The sequence below is a fragment of the Pleurodeles waltl genome, chromosome 2_2 (assembly GCF_031143425.1).
Source record: "Pleurodeles waltl isolate 20211129_DDA chromosome 2_2, aPleWal1.hap1.20221129, whole genome shotgun sequence".
Taxonomy (NCBI): Eukaryota; Metazoa; Chordata; class Amphibia; order Caudata; family Salamandridae; genus Pleurodeles; species Pleurodeles waltl.
Genome location: NC_090439.1, coordinates 1,038,486,155 through 1,038,503,485, shown reverse-complemented (window position 1 = coordinate 1,038,503,485; position 17,331 = coordinate 1,038,486,155). Strand labels below are relative to the sequence as shown.

At 45.6% G+C, this 17,331-nt stretch overlaps 1 protein-coding gene across 2 annotated transcripts in view; it reads left to right on the top strand.

The window, feature by feature from the left end:
• The window catches only part of ZFAT (zinc finger and AT-hook domain containing), a 645,246-nt gene that overhangs the window by 343,511 nt on the left and 284,404 nt on the right, over nt 1–17,331 (top strand). For both annotated transcript variants that reach the window (XM_069220790.1, XM_069220791.1), the window contains exon 9: nt 11,603–11,752. In XM_069220790.1, the coding sequence (XP_069076891.1) occupies nt 11,603–11,752 (150 nt within the window). The remainder of the gene's footprint in view (nt 1–11,602; nt 11,753–17,331) is intronic.

Genomic DNA, 17,331 nt, shown 5'->3' with positions numbered 1-17,331 from the left:
GTAAACTTTCTCACCTTTGTCTTTAATTTCCTGATCAACTACATGAATTTTCATACTGCTACTCACTTCCGATTTGAATCTACACACCTTGGCAAAATGCCCCCTTTTTCCACAGCTTCTGCACAAAGCATTTTTTGCTGCACACATTTTACTAGAGGCGATATGCCGTGGAGCTCCGCACCGGTAACATTTACACTCCCTCTAATCTGTTTTCCTCTGACTTTCAAATCCTTCACTTTTCATTTTTCCACCCTCTACACATAGTCCACTTCTCTTGCCCTTCGTACCACTATTCAACCCAGACGTATATTTTATCTCATCTACAGTACAATATGTTTCACGGAATGGCTTGTCAAATTCTTGTAACCATAAGGCTGTATGCAACATTCTTTTCGCAATTTGTATGGCTTCTTCCAGGGTTGGATCATTTATCAGCAACTTTTCTCTTATTTTTCTATCATAAGAGCATCTCACAATTTGGTCTCTTATTAAGGAGTCAGTAAGTTGTTCAAAACAGCATGACAATGCTAGTCCTCTTAATACCGCCACAAACGATGCCATGTCTCCATCCGCTTTCTGTATCCTTGTGAAGAATTTGTGGCACTCTAGAACTAAATTTGTTTTGGGGATAAATTGAACATCTAACATTTGTATTGACATGTCAAATACATTCATTGGTTGCCCCTCACCCATCCCCAAAGAAACCTCAGGCAAGTCTTCAAAAATCCTTCTCCCTTCAACTCCCAAATGGTGTAAGAGAATAGCTTGTTATCTCACAGGGCTATAACGATCGCCCCCAATTGCCAAAATGTAAGTCAAAAACATCTTCTTCAGTTGCTACCATGGTATTGTTGGTTTCCCTGGTGTTGACAGGAAAGGTGGTGGTGATGCCATGCTTTGATCTCCCATTGTGTTGTATGTACTCTAAATGTGTTGTCTGTAGTAAAAGTTCAAAAGTAACAAACTAATACAATTAACTAAAATAATGAATTAATATAATAAACTACTATAATAAACTAAAATAATTAACTAACAAAATAAACTCCTTTTAGACTCCTTAGTGTCTCTATTTCTTGTTATTTGAAAACTACCATTAGTCTTTTCTTTATGTTCATGTCTATTCTCTAGTTAGTCCTTCCTCTATTTTAACTTCCTTATCTCAGTTCCTGGCAGATGCAGATCGATCGTGCTTCTCAGTTCAGGTGATGATAAATTCCTTTATTGTCTTCTTTTAATGTTGCTTTTCTGAACTTATAATGATTAACATAGCCATCAAGGCTATTGTCCACATGAATTACCGCGTCGTCGCGCGTAAAGACGCATGCTTTTAAAAAGGAAACAGTGCGCTGCCACGAGCAGTACTGCAGCGTTTCTCCTTATGTGCAGTCATGTTGGCGCGCAGAAAGACGCGTGCTATTGCAATGTAAACAATGCGCTGCTGTGCCGAGTACTGTCAGTGTTTCTCTTTATGTGCAGTAACGTGTAGGCGCGTGGAAAGACGTGAGCTTCTAAATTCAAACAACGCATTCTCGCGCGGAAGGCTGCAGTTGGAGGTTACTTCAATGTTTCTTGAACGAAGATGTTGAGTTTAATTAAGGCGCTTTGTAAACATATGTACAAGCATATAGTAAACGCTTAATATATTAGGTATCAAAGTTCAGCGTTTACAGTTAAAATGAAGCTGGAGGAGCTCTACGTTCAACACATAAATTCTTGTAGCTATTACAGTTTAAGTTTTATACCGCCACTAGATTAGTTTGTCCATAGCACGCAAGGGGTTCTATTAGTGAAGAAAAAAAAACTTGCCTTGGATCCTCTTGATCAGGTGTCTGAAAGACACTATTTCCAGGGTGAAGGTGCCAGTGTAAAGATGGTACTTCAGCCAAGATGGTTTCTGGTTCGTCTTTATTTTTATGAGCCTTGTACACAACACCTCCAGCACAGCTCCTTCCTCAAGCAACCTTCCACTTCTCCCCGTCATCTGCTCACCCCCCTACATTCCATCTATTACATCATAGACCTTGGACATTCCACCCCACCGCCTGCTTCATAAGACAACTCCACAGTGATCATATCCAGTCATTTCAGTATGTAATACTAATGAGATGGAATGTGCCCTTAAAAAATACGTAACTGCTGAAATACCTAAATCATGTTTTATATTGGCATATAGACTGCACACATCCAAAGTTATTAATAGATAATCTTCCTCCCTGTGAACCTCCTCTATTAGAGTGAGAAAGTGTGTTGTATCGCTCACATAGGCCGGTAATGCTGTAACAAATGGCCTGAGGTAATAATAAACATATTTAAATGTGTTCTCTAATAAAGAACCAATAGCTGACACAATAGGTCTGCCTGGTGGTCTCACAGCATTTTTGTGTAGTTTTGGTAGTAAATATAATACTGGAATACGTGAGTGCTGACATCTCATGAATTGATATTCCTCTCACTCAAGGAGTCCTTTATCCCTCCAATCACCCAGTAGTGTCTCATAATTAAGATTGGCAGTTGTTACCTCTTGTACATTAGTCTTCCTATAGCAAGTCTGGTCTCCCATTTGCCATACACCCGCCATGATGTAATCTTATTTAGTCAGAACCACCATGTTACCACCTTTGTCCGGTTGCCGAATGACAAATAGATTGATCTCTCCTCAAATTATTTAAACTTTTGACTTGTTCATCTGTCACATTTCTTCTCCCCCATCCAGCTTGTTTGTAACGTAATTTCTTTAGCTCTTTGATAACACTCTTTTCCAAACACATCTAGAGCATCACTCTATTGCTGGCATGAAGGTAGATTTAGGGTTGAAAGGGCCAGGACAAGAACAATCAACATAAACTCCCAATGCCATCAGATTGATTTCTTTAAACTAATAGACCTCCAATACAGGAATGTACATATACGGCTCAATTATATAAATGTATGTCTCTCTGTTCACATGTGTGATGCACTGTAAGGTGAGACTAAAGTGCATAGATGCTTACTGGGTGTGTATGGTTAAAGACACAATTGATGGATCTCTCTGTATTGAGTTAGAGAAATATGCCGTTGTGATATGAATGTCGACATTTGAATAAGAATATGAGATTTGGTAGTGATTATTAACAGTGATTTGTATTTTTTTTCTTTTTCTTTTTTAAACTTTGTTTATTAGCATTTCTGTGAGTGAAGAACAGTTGGTACATGAGTGGGCTCCTCGTCGCAGGGTGACCATCCGGATTTATATATTATAATATGAGTGGATGATAAACAATTACTTAGCCATTCTGCCCCCTCACAAACATTATGCAGTCCAGCAATATGTACCGTACATTGGCCAAACCCTTTACGATTCCAGTGGTCGTTCTATAGTGAGGTCTGTCAGTTTCCACATCTTCTCAAACAGTACCGTATAAACCTTTAACTAGGTCAATAATCAAAAGAAAAAGAATAAAAAACAGTAAAACAAACAACAAATTTGTGCGCTGTCTTAATAGGCAGTGGCTCAGTGGGGTAAGTTTTATATATGCATAACTAAGGTAGTTATCTGGAAGAGTCAAGTTTGATGCCCGCCCACCAATCAATAAAGTGGTGTAATCTAATCCCAGTTGCACTCGGCCAGCCGTATTCTCCAGCTTTGCCATCCTCGTCCTAAGCAGCACCTCGCCCACCCTCCAGGGGCACCTCGCCTTCTCTATTCTCACGCGTCCCCACTGGTTCCTGCCTCCAAGCCTCCCAATCTTCCAATATCTTATTCCAAAGTGGTGCCAAAGGTTGCGTCCTAATTCCCTGATCCTCTTCCCTAGGCAGCACCTGTAATTTGGCCTGGGCCCACACCAACACATCTTGCCTCCAGTCTGACAACTGTGGGCCCAATGGAGACTTCCAGGCCATGGCGATCCGCCGCCTGAACAAAACCAGAACGAGGTCCAGGAACCTGCTGCCCACCCTCTTGGAGGTTGGCCTCCCATGCAAACCCAGCAGACACAGGCAGGGGCCTAAATTCAATTGTGTATCAAGGGTTGCCCCCAAGTCCTCCAGCATTCCCTTCCAACCTCTTTGTATGTTAGGACACTCCCAAACCATATGATGGAAACCCCGGTCTACTGCATCGCACCTAGGACAACCTCTGGGCTCTCCACTATATATTACTCCGAGCCTATGCAGAGTGAGGTACGTTCGATGTACAAAATTATACTGGATGTATCGAAAGTGTGTATTTCTGGAAACGCTCTGGGGGTACGCTAACACTTTTTGCCATTCCACGTCCGTCAGAGCTTTGCCCACTGTCTCCTCCCACTTCTTCCGCAGAATCTGCAAAGAAGGTAAAGTAGCCGCAGTGAGAGCTCCATACAGTCTGGTGATCAAGTGTGAATCCTCCCCCGCCGTCAATAACAGGTGCAGTATAGTATGTGTTTCTGGTTCCACATTCACAGTAGGCCTTAGTCTCCGCACAGCTAAAACCAGTGTCTTATAGGTCAAAAATTACCCCTTTGGGACCTCTGCAAGCTCTGGGAAGGAGCGCAGGATTCCCTCACTGAAGAAATCTCCCAAGGTCTGCACTCCCACCTGGTTCCAGACCTCCAGCCACCCCTGCATCAAGGTGCATCCCCGAATCCCCAACGGAATTCCAGACAGTGGTATCCCAGGGGAATAGGCCACCGTCGTTCCCATGCGCTTCAGACATCATCTCCAGCAGGAGAAAGCCACCTGCAGCAAAATAATCTGCTTAGGCAAGACACCCCTGGTGCTGAGCAAGCCGGCCAGGAGGAGATCCGGGTGAATCACTCCACCGGATGCGGTCAGGTCAAGCCGTTGCCTCCCCGCCAGCCATCTAGCCACCCACTGGAGTTGACACGACAAATAATACAGCTCAAAGTCTGGTACCGCCAGTCCGCCATCTAATGTGGGCCAGCGGAGAGTGGAGAGGGACGTCCGCTGGCGACCCCTATCCCGCATAAGCCTCCAAAGGAGCATGTTCAGGTCCCTAAACCAGGCCGCCAGTATAGTCACTGGGAGGTTGGCGAAGTAATATAGTAGGCGGGGTAACATAATCATTTTGGACAACGCCACGCAGGCCATCATTGAAAGCTTTAAGGAGCGCCAAAACGCAACACATGATCGTAGGGATCTGAGCGCTGCGCCAAGATTCCTATCAACGAGGTCACGCAGGTCGTGGAAGACCTGTATGCCCAAATATTTAAAGGTACGAGGAGCCCAAGGAATATCCACTGGACAGGAGGAGGGACGATCCGCACCCTCAGTCAGTGGGAGTGGGAAAACATATGTTTTCCTCCTATTCAACCGGAGACCAGACGAGTTACCAAATTGCTTAAGTAGAGTGAGAGCCCAAGGAATCCCCAACACGCCATCCCGTAGATGGATCAGCAGGTCATCCACGTAGAGTGATATAATGTGTTCTTCGCGGCCCCATGGCAACCCCGACCACGCCCCTCCCTCCGGAACTGCGTCTGTTACCCCGAAATATTGGATAAGAAGTTGATATCACCCCGCCCACCCGCCACTGGGAGACAGGACAAGAGCTCAACCCATCGTATCCAGTTCTCGCCCAACCCCATTCAGGCCATCACTGCCCTCAGGAAATTCCACTGTACTGAATCAAATGCTTTCTCGAGTTCCACTGATAACAGCACGGCCCCGGGGAAATGCTCCCCATGTGGTAGGTGTAGAAGTGTAAAGAGCCTTTTCAGGTTGAGAGAGGTTTTATGCTTGGGTATAAAACCATTCTGGTCCACATGAATGAGGTGAGGAACATGGGACAGGAGTCTATTAGCTAGGGCTTTACTAAGGATTTTGAAGTCGCAGTTCAACATAGATAAGGGCCTGAAGTCGGTCACTGACGCTTCTCGTGACCTGGTCTTAGGTAGGGGAACCACTAGTGCTTCCAGCAGAGTCTCAGACAAGGCACCTGCATCATAAGCTTCGGCGTAGAGATCAACTAAAACAGGAGCCAGCAGATCTACATAAGTCTTGAAGAACTCCAGAGGGAGTCCATCGGAACCTGGTGCCCTGCCGGCAGCTAACTGTGCTATAGCCATTTTCACCTCCTCCAGGGTGAGCTGCTCCCCCAGAGGATCCCGATCCTCCGGTTGCACTTAAACCATTGGGAGGGACCATAAGTGATGGTCTAAAGATTGCGGCAGTGCCTCCTCAGGTTGGCTGTAAAGAGATGTATAGAAGGTTTTAAAGGTGTCAGTTATCTCAGACGGACCATAAACGTGCTTCCCCTCCACCCCCCATACACTCGTGATCGGGGTACTACCTCCTTCCGTATGCACCAACCAGGCTACTCGATTTGCTCTCTTCTTCTTATATGGACATCATATGCTGCTGGAAATCATGGCAACGTAACCGTTCCAACATTTGATGAAACAGTTCCACCTTTGGTGGAGTCTACGCTTCGTGGTCAAATCTGGTCCCTGTTCCACCTCCCTATCATGAAGTTCCTTTTCCAGTTGATTTACTTTGCACACCAGAGTACGTCTAACCCCTACTGATTGTCCCAGGCAGTGGCCATACATTACCACCTTCAAGACCACCTTCATTACCACGTGATGCGGTGGAGCCTCTGTTAATACTAATATGCTCCAAGAGGTATGATCTGAGTCCCTCCCTATACATCGGGTCCTCCAGAGCCCTCGGCTGCAGCCTTCATGACAGAGTAGGCGCTCTCCCCCCGACACTCCGCCAAGTGATGAGCAACGGGCTGTGGTCAGATAGAGTATGGCCCAAGTATTCGGAGCCTACTATCTCATGGGTGATAGGACCAGTGCACAGCACTCGATCTATTCTTGTATGGAGCTGATGTAGTCCAGAGTAGAAGGAGTAATCCCTATCCCGTGGATGTTGCACCAGCCAAACGTCCTCCAACCCCCAGTGTGTCAACCAGTCAGTAAGATATTTCACCATCTTTTGCGTCGTCGCCCCAGGCAAGGGCGGAAGGGAACGTCCATTTCAGTGTCTAGTACGCAGTTAAAGTAGCACCCAATCATAAAGCGCCCACTCGTGGTGCTGGCCAAGTGCCCTGAAAGGGTCTGCCAAAAGGGGGTCTGCTCCTGATTGGGTGCATACACACAGCACAGCACCATAAGCCTACCCTGTAGCCTGCCCACTACCAGGACGTATCAACCGTCGGGGTCTAAGCCCACAGATAGGGGCTCAAATGGAACCCCAGCCCTCACCCAGATCAGAGTGCCCCTTGGAAACGCTGAGTACGTGGTGGCGAACAGCTGCCCCCTCCATCTGCGCCTTTACTTGTCTACTTCCCCAGTGGTGAGATGCGTCTCTTGGAGCAGTGCAATATGTACCCCTCTTCTTTTGAGGTATGCCAGTATCCTGTGTCGCTTAATAGGAGATCCCATCCCCATAATGCTCCATGTTATCAGCTTAATGGCCATCGATTGGTATAAATGAGTTCGGGAGAGGGTGGCCACACCCCCCTATGACCAACCATTCTCACCACCCCCCCCATGTCTCTCACGAACCACTGCAAAGGTTAGATCTGAGATCACTAAGCTCCAGTGCATTCTAAGATAAGGAAACCGTAACCCCCAACTCCCGTTTCCCAGGGCAATACCGCAACAGCCGGTTGTCCAGTAAAAACAAAGCAAACATGCCAATAACAATGAGTCATATAGAGCTCTTGCCATTCAATGAGTAGCAGTCGAGAATCGAAGCTGGGGACCGTGGCCGCAGTGGGCCCATAGTCAAGCATAAGCCCCGGGTGAGGTGCCGGTGCCCTTTAGAAAGCCTCAGCACAGATGTGTGGTGCCGCATCGGAGTGATGGGAGTCTGAATCCATCTAATGGGATCGGTGATCCGACTCACCTCTGCTATCCTCATCAGCTGAGGTCTCCCGTTGCAGTGAAGTCGCCGTCTCCAATGTAGCCTATCTGTCCAGTTCCTTCTGTGCTGGCGTTGGCCTCGTTCTTGGGCGGGATCTGTTCCGTTTCCACCGCACTCTTCTGTGCTCTTGCCGGTGTAACTGCCCCAACTGAGCATCGGGGTTGCCTTTCACCATGTGCGCCTCCAGCCACTCCAGAATCACTCTTCGCCTGGCCGGGAATAGGAGCGAGTATTGGATGCCCGCTTTCCTCACAGCCCTTTTCACTGCCGCATAAGAAGTGAGCCTGGACTGCACCTCCGCAGTAAAGTCCGGGAAAAGGGTCACTGTACCATTGTCCACGCGGAAGGGCCCAGCCTCCCTGGCTCGCTGGAGCAGGATATCTCTGTCTCTATAGTGGAGTAGCTTAGCCACTACAGTTCGCGGTGGTCGTCCCGCCGCATCTGGTTTTGAAGGCTCCCGGTGGGCCCTCATGAGGGTTTACTCCACCACGGCACAGCCGCCAAGAATTCAGCAGCCTGAGGCCTCAGACAGCGCCCCCCAGGCGGTTCCCCGTCCAGGGTATAAGTCCCATAAAGTGCCTCACCAGTCACGACCAGCCCTGGCTCCTCACCAATCCCAGTCGGGACAGGCACGACAGGCGTGCGCCTCAATTCGTTCCTCACGCAGCAGCCTCCTCCCACTCCAGGCCGCCCTGTATCCTCAACAGCGCACTGTGTCCCGCCTCCTCATCTCCGCCCGGTGGGGGCTCTCCAACTGCACCATGGGGGCCCTGTGCCACTCACCGCACAGGTACTCCAGCAATGGACGGCTCCTCCGATTCCTCTGGGGCCACTGACAAGCGCAAGTCCAGGCGTGCCTCAAGGCCAGTCCAGCCCTCGCCGTCGACCCTACTCAGTTGTATCCGCCACTCAGGGACACCGTGCCGCCGCGTCGTCACCTCGGGCAGCCCAGCGATCGTTGCTCCGTCGCAGCTCCTGAGCTCCCAGGCGCTCTGGGGGCGGCCTCCTCCAGTCCCGAGGCCGCTCCCATCTGCGCGGTCCTGGCACACCACTCCGCAGGCCGGCCACATGCACAGCACCGGGCCGGGCCGCACCTCGCCCTCTGGGCGCCTCCGCGACTCACGGGCACTGCTCCGGACGGCCAAATCGCCCCCGCAGGTACACCCTGAGCTCCCGCAGGACTATGGCCTTTCACCGCCCCCCACCGGGGGCCACTTATGGAGGATAAAAGCTGGGCCCGGACGGAGCGAGATTTTCGCATCCGCCATGCTTGCTGATCAGGCCACGCCCCCATTAACAGTGATTTGTAACAAGTATAATTGCTAAACAAATTATTGGAGTTAACAGTTGTTACAGCGGTTTTCTAACTCTGTTGGTATATGTCTGGTAGGCATTTCATAAGTACTCAAAAAACGTTCCAAGATGGTGATCTCTTTGAGGCTATTGCAAGCGGCTGTAAATTTCTTGTGCCCGTTTTTTGTTTTTACTCTTTGGTTTTTACTGTTTGGTGAGTTTAAATGTAAGGAAGTGTTTGGTGCCCCATACTGTGATCAAGGCTAGGGCCGAAATGCGTTGAGTGTAAACAATTGCAATATTAAATCTGCAATTGGCAAACACATTCACAAGTGAGGAGAGTTTATTTGAGACATGTTCGGGTTACTGGAGCCCTTCTTGGACCGCTATAACAAGAACCTCCCAAACTCTGGGTGAAAGTTGGAAGCAATATATATAATATATATATATATATATATATATATATATATATATATATATATATATATTATACATACATACACATATTGGAGGGGAAAGTTAGTGAGTTTGTCTAGCAATGGCTTTGTTAGGTTGGAAAAATATTTTGTCTATTATCTATAAAGGAGATGTGTTTCGTCTTAGTCTTATATGGTGTTAATGTCTTGTGCTGGTGTCGGGTCCATATCTAGTCTTTTCTGTGTTGCTTTTCAAGCGTGTGGGGAGTTCTCAAGTGCGGCAGAGAGAAACTGTTAGCAGAAATGGTGGAGAAGTGGACAGTGGGGGCAGAATTACTTTCCTGGGTTCGACAATTCTTAATACACAGGTGTCGAAACAAGTTGTCATTGGAGCCTGCTGAGATGAACCTGACTAAATTGTAAGCTTTTACTGTTAGGATTCCGTGCCAGAAATGTTACACTTGTATTACAATGTTGTGGTCTGTTGCATAACTCTATGGATATCGTTTTCTGTTGGTTGAACACATTAATAAATTAAGTTTAATAAGAAGAAGTAGTTACTAGTTGCTAATGCAGTACTTCTTTGTGGTCCTAAAAAACAATTGGGCGCCTACAAAAACATTTAAAGCTAATGTTTAAACACCTTCATTTTAAGTAGAAAAGAGTTGGCAAAGATTGGACCTGGGGCCTAACCGCAGGCTCACAGGCACCTGACATAGGTGCAGACCGGATTGGGCCAATTTATGGCAATGGGCCAACTGTGGCCAATTTTTTTAAAATTCCTGCACACTCTCCTGCACAGCTCACCCATTGGTTACTAGGGATAGGGGCGGGGCGCTAACCAGTTACCCTGAGTGGTAGGCAAGGGTGGCAGGACGTGTCAAGTAAGGGGCTTTCTCATTAGATCGCCTCCATCCTGTCTGGCTGTCCCTGGCGACCGACACCATGCTGTATTTCCCTTCCTGAGGCACAATAATACCTTTTACCCACCCTCTCATTCTTTGTCACTTGAAAGATTTGGAGTGTGTTTTTACTCTTGTCTGTGGGGGCTGGAGGAAGAGTCATGTTTGTCCACAAAACAGGTGGACAACCTTGACATCAGGAATATTAGTGCAGGTGAATTTCATGGAGTTGTTTTTAAGCTAGTGGCTCAACCCGGGAAAAGGGTACCGCTGTCTCTAGTGAAGGCCTGTTTACACCTCTACAGCCATTGTCCATAGCCTGACAGAGTACCCCACTACGGGTCCCTGGAAATGCTGAGGAGGGCTGGTGGCTACCCCCAGAGACCAAAGTATACCCCGGTTGCCCAGGCCCATTTCCCGTTTGGGTGCCATGGTGATTGCCAATATTCAGTGGCTCTGGCATGCATGGTTATTTTTAGGGGACCAGCTTTCTTTCTGACTCATGCTCCCTCTATCTTGAAAGTACAGTTAATCGTGGGATCTGCAAGGGGGCTTTTCCCCGGGCCCAAGTCATTTGAATTAGGTGATGCCACAGGGGACCTACAGGGTGGTCAAAAATTGCCTCTGACAGTTTTTAAGAAATATGAGAATGTTGCTAAGAGGTTTTGGTGTATTAGATGTATCAAATCATCAACCTCCCTACTATACAAATTGTACATGAAAATGGTTTTACTTAAAAAGTGGTTTTACTTCATATGTTGTACTTATGATGTCTAATAAATGCGGCATGACCATGGTTAAATTCCCCAACGCAAAAATGGCAGTGAGACGTGGGTCATTTTTATGTGACTAGCATTGTTGTTAACAAGGGTAATGTCTGTTGTCTTGGTGGGGGTGGGGTTTGACTGGTTTCAGTACGGTCCCCCTATTGTGCACCTAGTTGGTAGTTTTTACCACTTGACATGTGCCCTAAAAACCAATAGGGATATTACATTTTTGATACCATTATTTGTGAAAGAAGGAGTTTTTCATGATATTTGCAGTCCATGCACAGTACAGCTTTCTCTTTTGACTGTACATTTTACATGAGCACTATCAGTAACTGCCCTAGTCATACGAATTTCCTTCCATTTGCTGCAGAGGTCGCTTCCAGTACAATATCCGAGATCATCGGGAAGAGAGTTCAGCTAAAGGGCCTTATAGGAAAGCGTGCAGCAAAGTGCCCCTATTGTGACTTTTATTTTGTGAAGAATGGATCAGACCTCCAGCGTCACATATGGGCCCATGAAGGTAACATCTTATGCTCTAAATCATTTTTATCATGAAGTGTTTGTACTGTCCTATTGAACAAATATGTGAACAAAATGTTTACGTTTTCCATCCTACTCATGTCAGCAAGTGCTGACAGAGATTCTAGAAGCACACCATTTCAGGGAGACATTTTTGTATCCAAACTTCAGCAGTGAACAGGTGAGAGTCCTTGACCATCCTCATGCCTCTCACTTGAGCACTGAGAGGTAGTTAGATTTGTGAGGTGTACTAAAAATGTACAGTTTTTTTTCTTCATTTGCGGTTCCTTCATCACCATAGGTTCCGAAGGGATGTCGCCCTGCATAGTAAGTACTTAGAAGATAAAATAATTAAATTACTTGCTTGTCATTTTTTTTGCACATACACCTATCTGCATAAACAGAACTGGCCTGGGGGTGCTTGGCAGTTTAGGTCACACTGCTCCTTTTGTCCCCTGCCTGTCTGTTATGGTACTACGAGCAAAACACATTATACTGTAATGCTCCCTGGAGTAATCTCCAGTGATTGTGCTTATTTAAGTTATTTTATTCATTATTTTTGTGTATTATTTTCTAGGCTGTTATATGTGATTTAAAACATGTCTTGATGTCATCAGTGGGGCGTACTCCTTGGAGGAGCCTATATCTGCCTCCCCTTTCACCATGATATGTATTTGACTTCTTGTCAAGGAGTAAATACAACTTCTGTTCCTCACTTGTAAGTTTATATTTGTTCAGTCCCCACACACATGCTTATCTTCACTATTAGAACATGCACTGCTGACATGCTATATAGATTTCTCATGTTCCTCATTGATACCAATTCAATCTGAATACAAATTCTACCTTGAGTCCCTGCAGCGACCAACTGCACATCATAGAACATGGATTTAATGCACTAATAAATCATAAAGGCGTATTATTCCTCAGTTAACTGAAGTGAATAATAAGTGATTCACAAATAAAAGTTATTTTTCCAACACTGAAGTAGTTAAATGGGTTTAACATACAACAAATTTAATTAACGTGGTGCCTGGTTTCTGGTCTCGTCAGTTCAGATAGACACAGTCTGGCATTCCCCAAGGTTGTCTCCTTTGCCCCATTGATTTAATCACCCTCATTACTCCCTCATGTCTTGTCAAACCTCTGGGTCGCTCCTCTCACAACAATAAGCAGATCTCCCTCATAGTGTCCAGTATCACACTGAGACGACTCCAGCATTGACAGATGACCTTCCTGTAGTACAAATATTCTTCAAAACTTAAATAACATGATTAGCAAGTGATCCAACTTGGCCCCAACCTACTTCTACACTCCCCATCCTAGTTGCCCCACACCCACCTACTCTCATGTTCCCATCTCAGTGCCATCTCATGCAAAAAAACAAGGGAATCCCTCTGGGCAGAGATCTCAGTATGACCACCAATATCTGAACAATAATAAAGAGTCTTCTTATAGCTCAGGTGTTTCAGAAAAACCCCACCCCCCTACAGGCTCTTTTCTACAAAAGGGAGCTCATTCCTGAGGGCCTTGTAACTTCATTCGCTCCACTCCTGATGCCACCCAACACCGCGCCTCCACGGGCTTTAGCCCTGGCGCCTGCTACATGGCCATCCTCCTTTTGATTCTCTTTTAGTGCTGCCACATATGCCACCCATGGAGCTGACTGTGTTGCCATGCTTGAAGCAATTGGCATCATCAGAAATTATGTGTGGTGATAAACCAAATGCCAATGATCTACGCTTGGCACAGCACCTCTCAAGGGCTGAGAAATTTACCTGGATGGACGAGATTTTCAACTCTGACTTCGAAGCCCTCTCTGTGCCTGATAAAGAATGTTGCAGTATAGAGGCTACACAGAGAAGGATAATTCAGAGGCTGCTAACCTTTTTCCACGTATAATACTGATGCTAGCTTATGTCTGGACTTTCAAAATATTAGTGACCTGAACACTTCACTAGAGTTAAATATTCCTCACCCATCTGGCCTTGCATCAGAGGAAGTTTCATAATTCACAATAGTAGTAAGTAAAGAGACTGATACCTCTCCAGGATCAAAATCTAACATTCTGGCAGATTTGAAACTCTCCTCCTTAATTGCTGAACCTTTGTTTCCTTTCAATGAAGTCCTGTTGGATCCTGTCATGGTTGCATGGAACAAACTGTTATCATGCACTGCATTTCGATAGACAGATAACAAGGTTTTTAGGACTTACCCAGGTGATCCCCACTTCTTGATCTCTCACCTGCCACCGGAACCTCTTGTGGTTCAAAAGTCCTTCTTGAAGTAGAATAAGAATGGCTTTCCCAGAGCTCCTTGCACCAGAGAGTCAAAGAAACCTGACTGTATGGGCCGAAAAGTGATTGCTTCTGGCAATGTAGCTGTCTGCACTGCTAATGCCATCTTCCTCACGGGTTGGTATCTTCCTGCCTTGTAGACATTGGGAAAACATACAGTGACCAGCCTACCAGATCATATGAAAAAGCCTTTTGCATTCTTTCTTAATGACAGCTTGGATTTATCCATGCTGATCTTGAAGGGTGGCCTGGACTCTGCAAACACATTTCTTGATCTGCGGGTTCAATTTTCATGCTATATGGGCACATTTGCATGTATTCAACTGGATTGTCTGTCAGTGTCTAACATATTCATGGACATGTCCTTTGATGACGAGTGGCTGTTCAGAAAAAAAGCCAATTCCTCCTTGGTGTTTTTCAAAAACAGTGGGGCCACAAGGAATCCAGTCTACTTAGAGCAATCATCCCCCTTTATTCAGACACCTGGGTCCGCATTAATTCAGGCAAACCAAATCACAATAAATCGCGGCTCAAATCATGGGTGTGTGATAGTCCCTATGTTATTTAACCTCTACACTGCTGATATGGGCAGCACACTGGTAAAGGCAAACTCCATCCTGCTGAGAACTGACACATATATACTCCCCATGATTAAATATGCTGATGACCTGCCTATTTTTTACCACACTGAAAAGTGCATGCCACGCTCTCTTACTACATTAAATAGCTACTGTTAAGACAACAAACTGGTCATCAACGTAGACAAAACAAAGGCAATGATCTTTTTGAGAAACAAGAGTACATCTAAACTTAGCTGGAGGCTAGGAGACTTAACTGTTGCACAGACAACATCCTACAACTCTCTAGGTGTTTGGTTTTCCAACACTGGCAAGTCATAGTTACATTTCAAGCATATTACAGGTAACTCAGCAGGAGTTGTATTCGCCTTTTCCAAACTAAATTCCAAGCTGTATCCCTATCTGCTGAGGTTATCATTTGAGTCACATGGGCAAAGTTATTACCAACCTTTTTGTATGGGCATCAAGCCTACCCTGGGAACTTTTCTTCTCTATTCAATAAAATACAATGCATCACTTACAGAAGACTTTTCCACCGACCAAAATACACTTGACCCTAGCTCCTACATCTGGAATTTGGTCAGACTGGGAAGGACTTTAAACTCAAGGCGTCCTTTTTCAAACATTTTATTCTTCTCAGCAAGCAAAACAGAATGCTTTAAAGAAAGCACTTCAAGGATCTACTGAAAACCGAGCAACCCAGGGTCTCAGTACTTAGGAGGAGCAATGAAAGATTTAAATGCAAGTATTTCCACACTAGCCTGCAACTCACGGTTGTGCTTTTGTATCAAAACTGTCCTGAAGAAACAGTCCTTAGCACTTTCAAGAAAGTCTGACTTGGACACTATCAAATCTTGCATCTATGCAGCTTCAATCACAAAGTCCTTTGAAGGACCCAAGATGCAACCCTATTTGGGTGCTGCACTTAGCAAGGAGACCAAGCTTTAAAATGTTATGAGGAAGACTTATGGGCATTCCTATCAATGAATTCCATTCCGCTTGGACTGCGGCACCTGTCCTTGCAGGTTTTGCAATTATAAGAGAGAGAGTCCATGGTTCCTCTGCTCTGTTGTAGCCCTGAATTCTTAGCTCCATGGCTCACTTTATCGATGCCGTTATTTCTAAAGCAGGGCATTTCAACCTGCAAGGATGCCTTGGACTTTTGCTTGACAGTCAGATTACCTATGAACTCGGCTCATTTTGGGAAGTATATTGATTTTATTTTTTCCACTATTTTACAGCAAGTGAAAGCAGCAAGCATTCCTCAAGCATGGAAGCATCATTCCACTCTGTACATAAACTACTTGTTTAAATGTTTTATCTGTTTTTAGTGACGGTCTTGCCTGTTACATTTTAACTTTTGTATGGAGATATCTCACTTGCAACACCTCATAAACTGCCTTTCATCTCTTATTTGGATGCACAAGGTCTTGCATCATATATAGCACATAGTAGTAAATGCACTGTGATTGAATGCTGTCTCATTATTTTAGTATTATATCTATTTTGTACCTATTTTAATTAACTGGCACAATACATTTCATTTGATTCAATTCAGGAGGGCCGCAGCTTGCGCACTGGATCTAGACTTCCTAGCTTGACAGTTTCACCAACAATATAGGAAAATTGGTTGCTACAAGTGCAGTACAGCAGAGACAACTTTTTAACCTGTCTGGACAGGGGTGAACGTAGGGCACGACAGCAGCAGCAGTTAACGTCTCCCCCATCCTATGCCCGCCATGCTGCTGGGAAGCCACTCTGACTTCCTCTTCCAACCACATCATCATCTTCCTGCAGCAGGTAGTAGTCTCCAGCTGATCTGCAAGGGCTATGGCCTACCCTCTTGTCCCTCCCTGTCCCTACCTCTTTACAACCCTTCCGCCACCTGAATATACTGTTTGGCACGCACCTTAATACTGGGGATGGAAGTCCTTGCCTGGTTAAATAAATGGGCCATAGCAGTGGTGTCTCTCGAAGAATAGGGCACAAGATTCTGTTGGCTTTACTTTTTGGTTCTCATGATGGACAGAGGTCTTAGAATCATCCTGGATACTCACCTTCTGAACTTGTTCATTCAGTCATTCAACAGGACAAGTGCAAGAGGCTATCCCAGAACCAAGTCATACTCACCCTGAGCAAAAGAGACTGGTGACATACCTGAATATTAAGGACACCTCTTTTCCATATTCTAATTATTCCTGTCCACAGGTGAAATTTGCGGTAAAATGACAGCACTATTAGTTCACAGTTCTACTGTTTGTATTGGCCTCCCCTCCACAATTATTACAGAAGCTGGCACTTTTGGCAGCTTCACTACATCGATCAGGAGTCTGGGTATTTCTGTGGTTTGACCACTGGCTAGTGAAAGCGGAGTCCCCGTTGCTGGTCAAAGAACCCCTTCAGTCTTAAATGACTTTTACATGATTTTGGCTTAGTTATCAATGGCCAAAAATCTCACCTCTCAACTGCACAGAGGCTCACCTTCATGATATTGGTACTTTACACAGAACACTTGAAAGCCTTTCCTCCTCCTTAGAGGGTCACATTTTGCAGGAGTTGACTGATATTTTTGACGTAGGTTCTCATCCTCATTCTGCAATTCTTGCATCTGCTCAGCCTTAAAGCCTCATGCATCCAGTTTGTGCTGCATGCTAGATGGTGAATGAGGTCCCTACAGTGGTGTCTGAGGTTGCAATAACTCCATC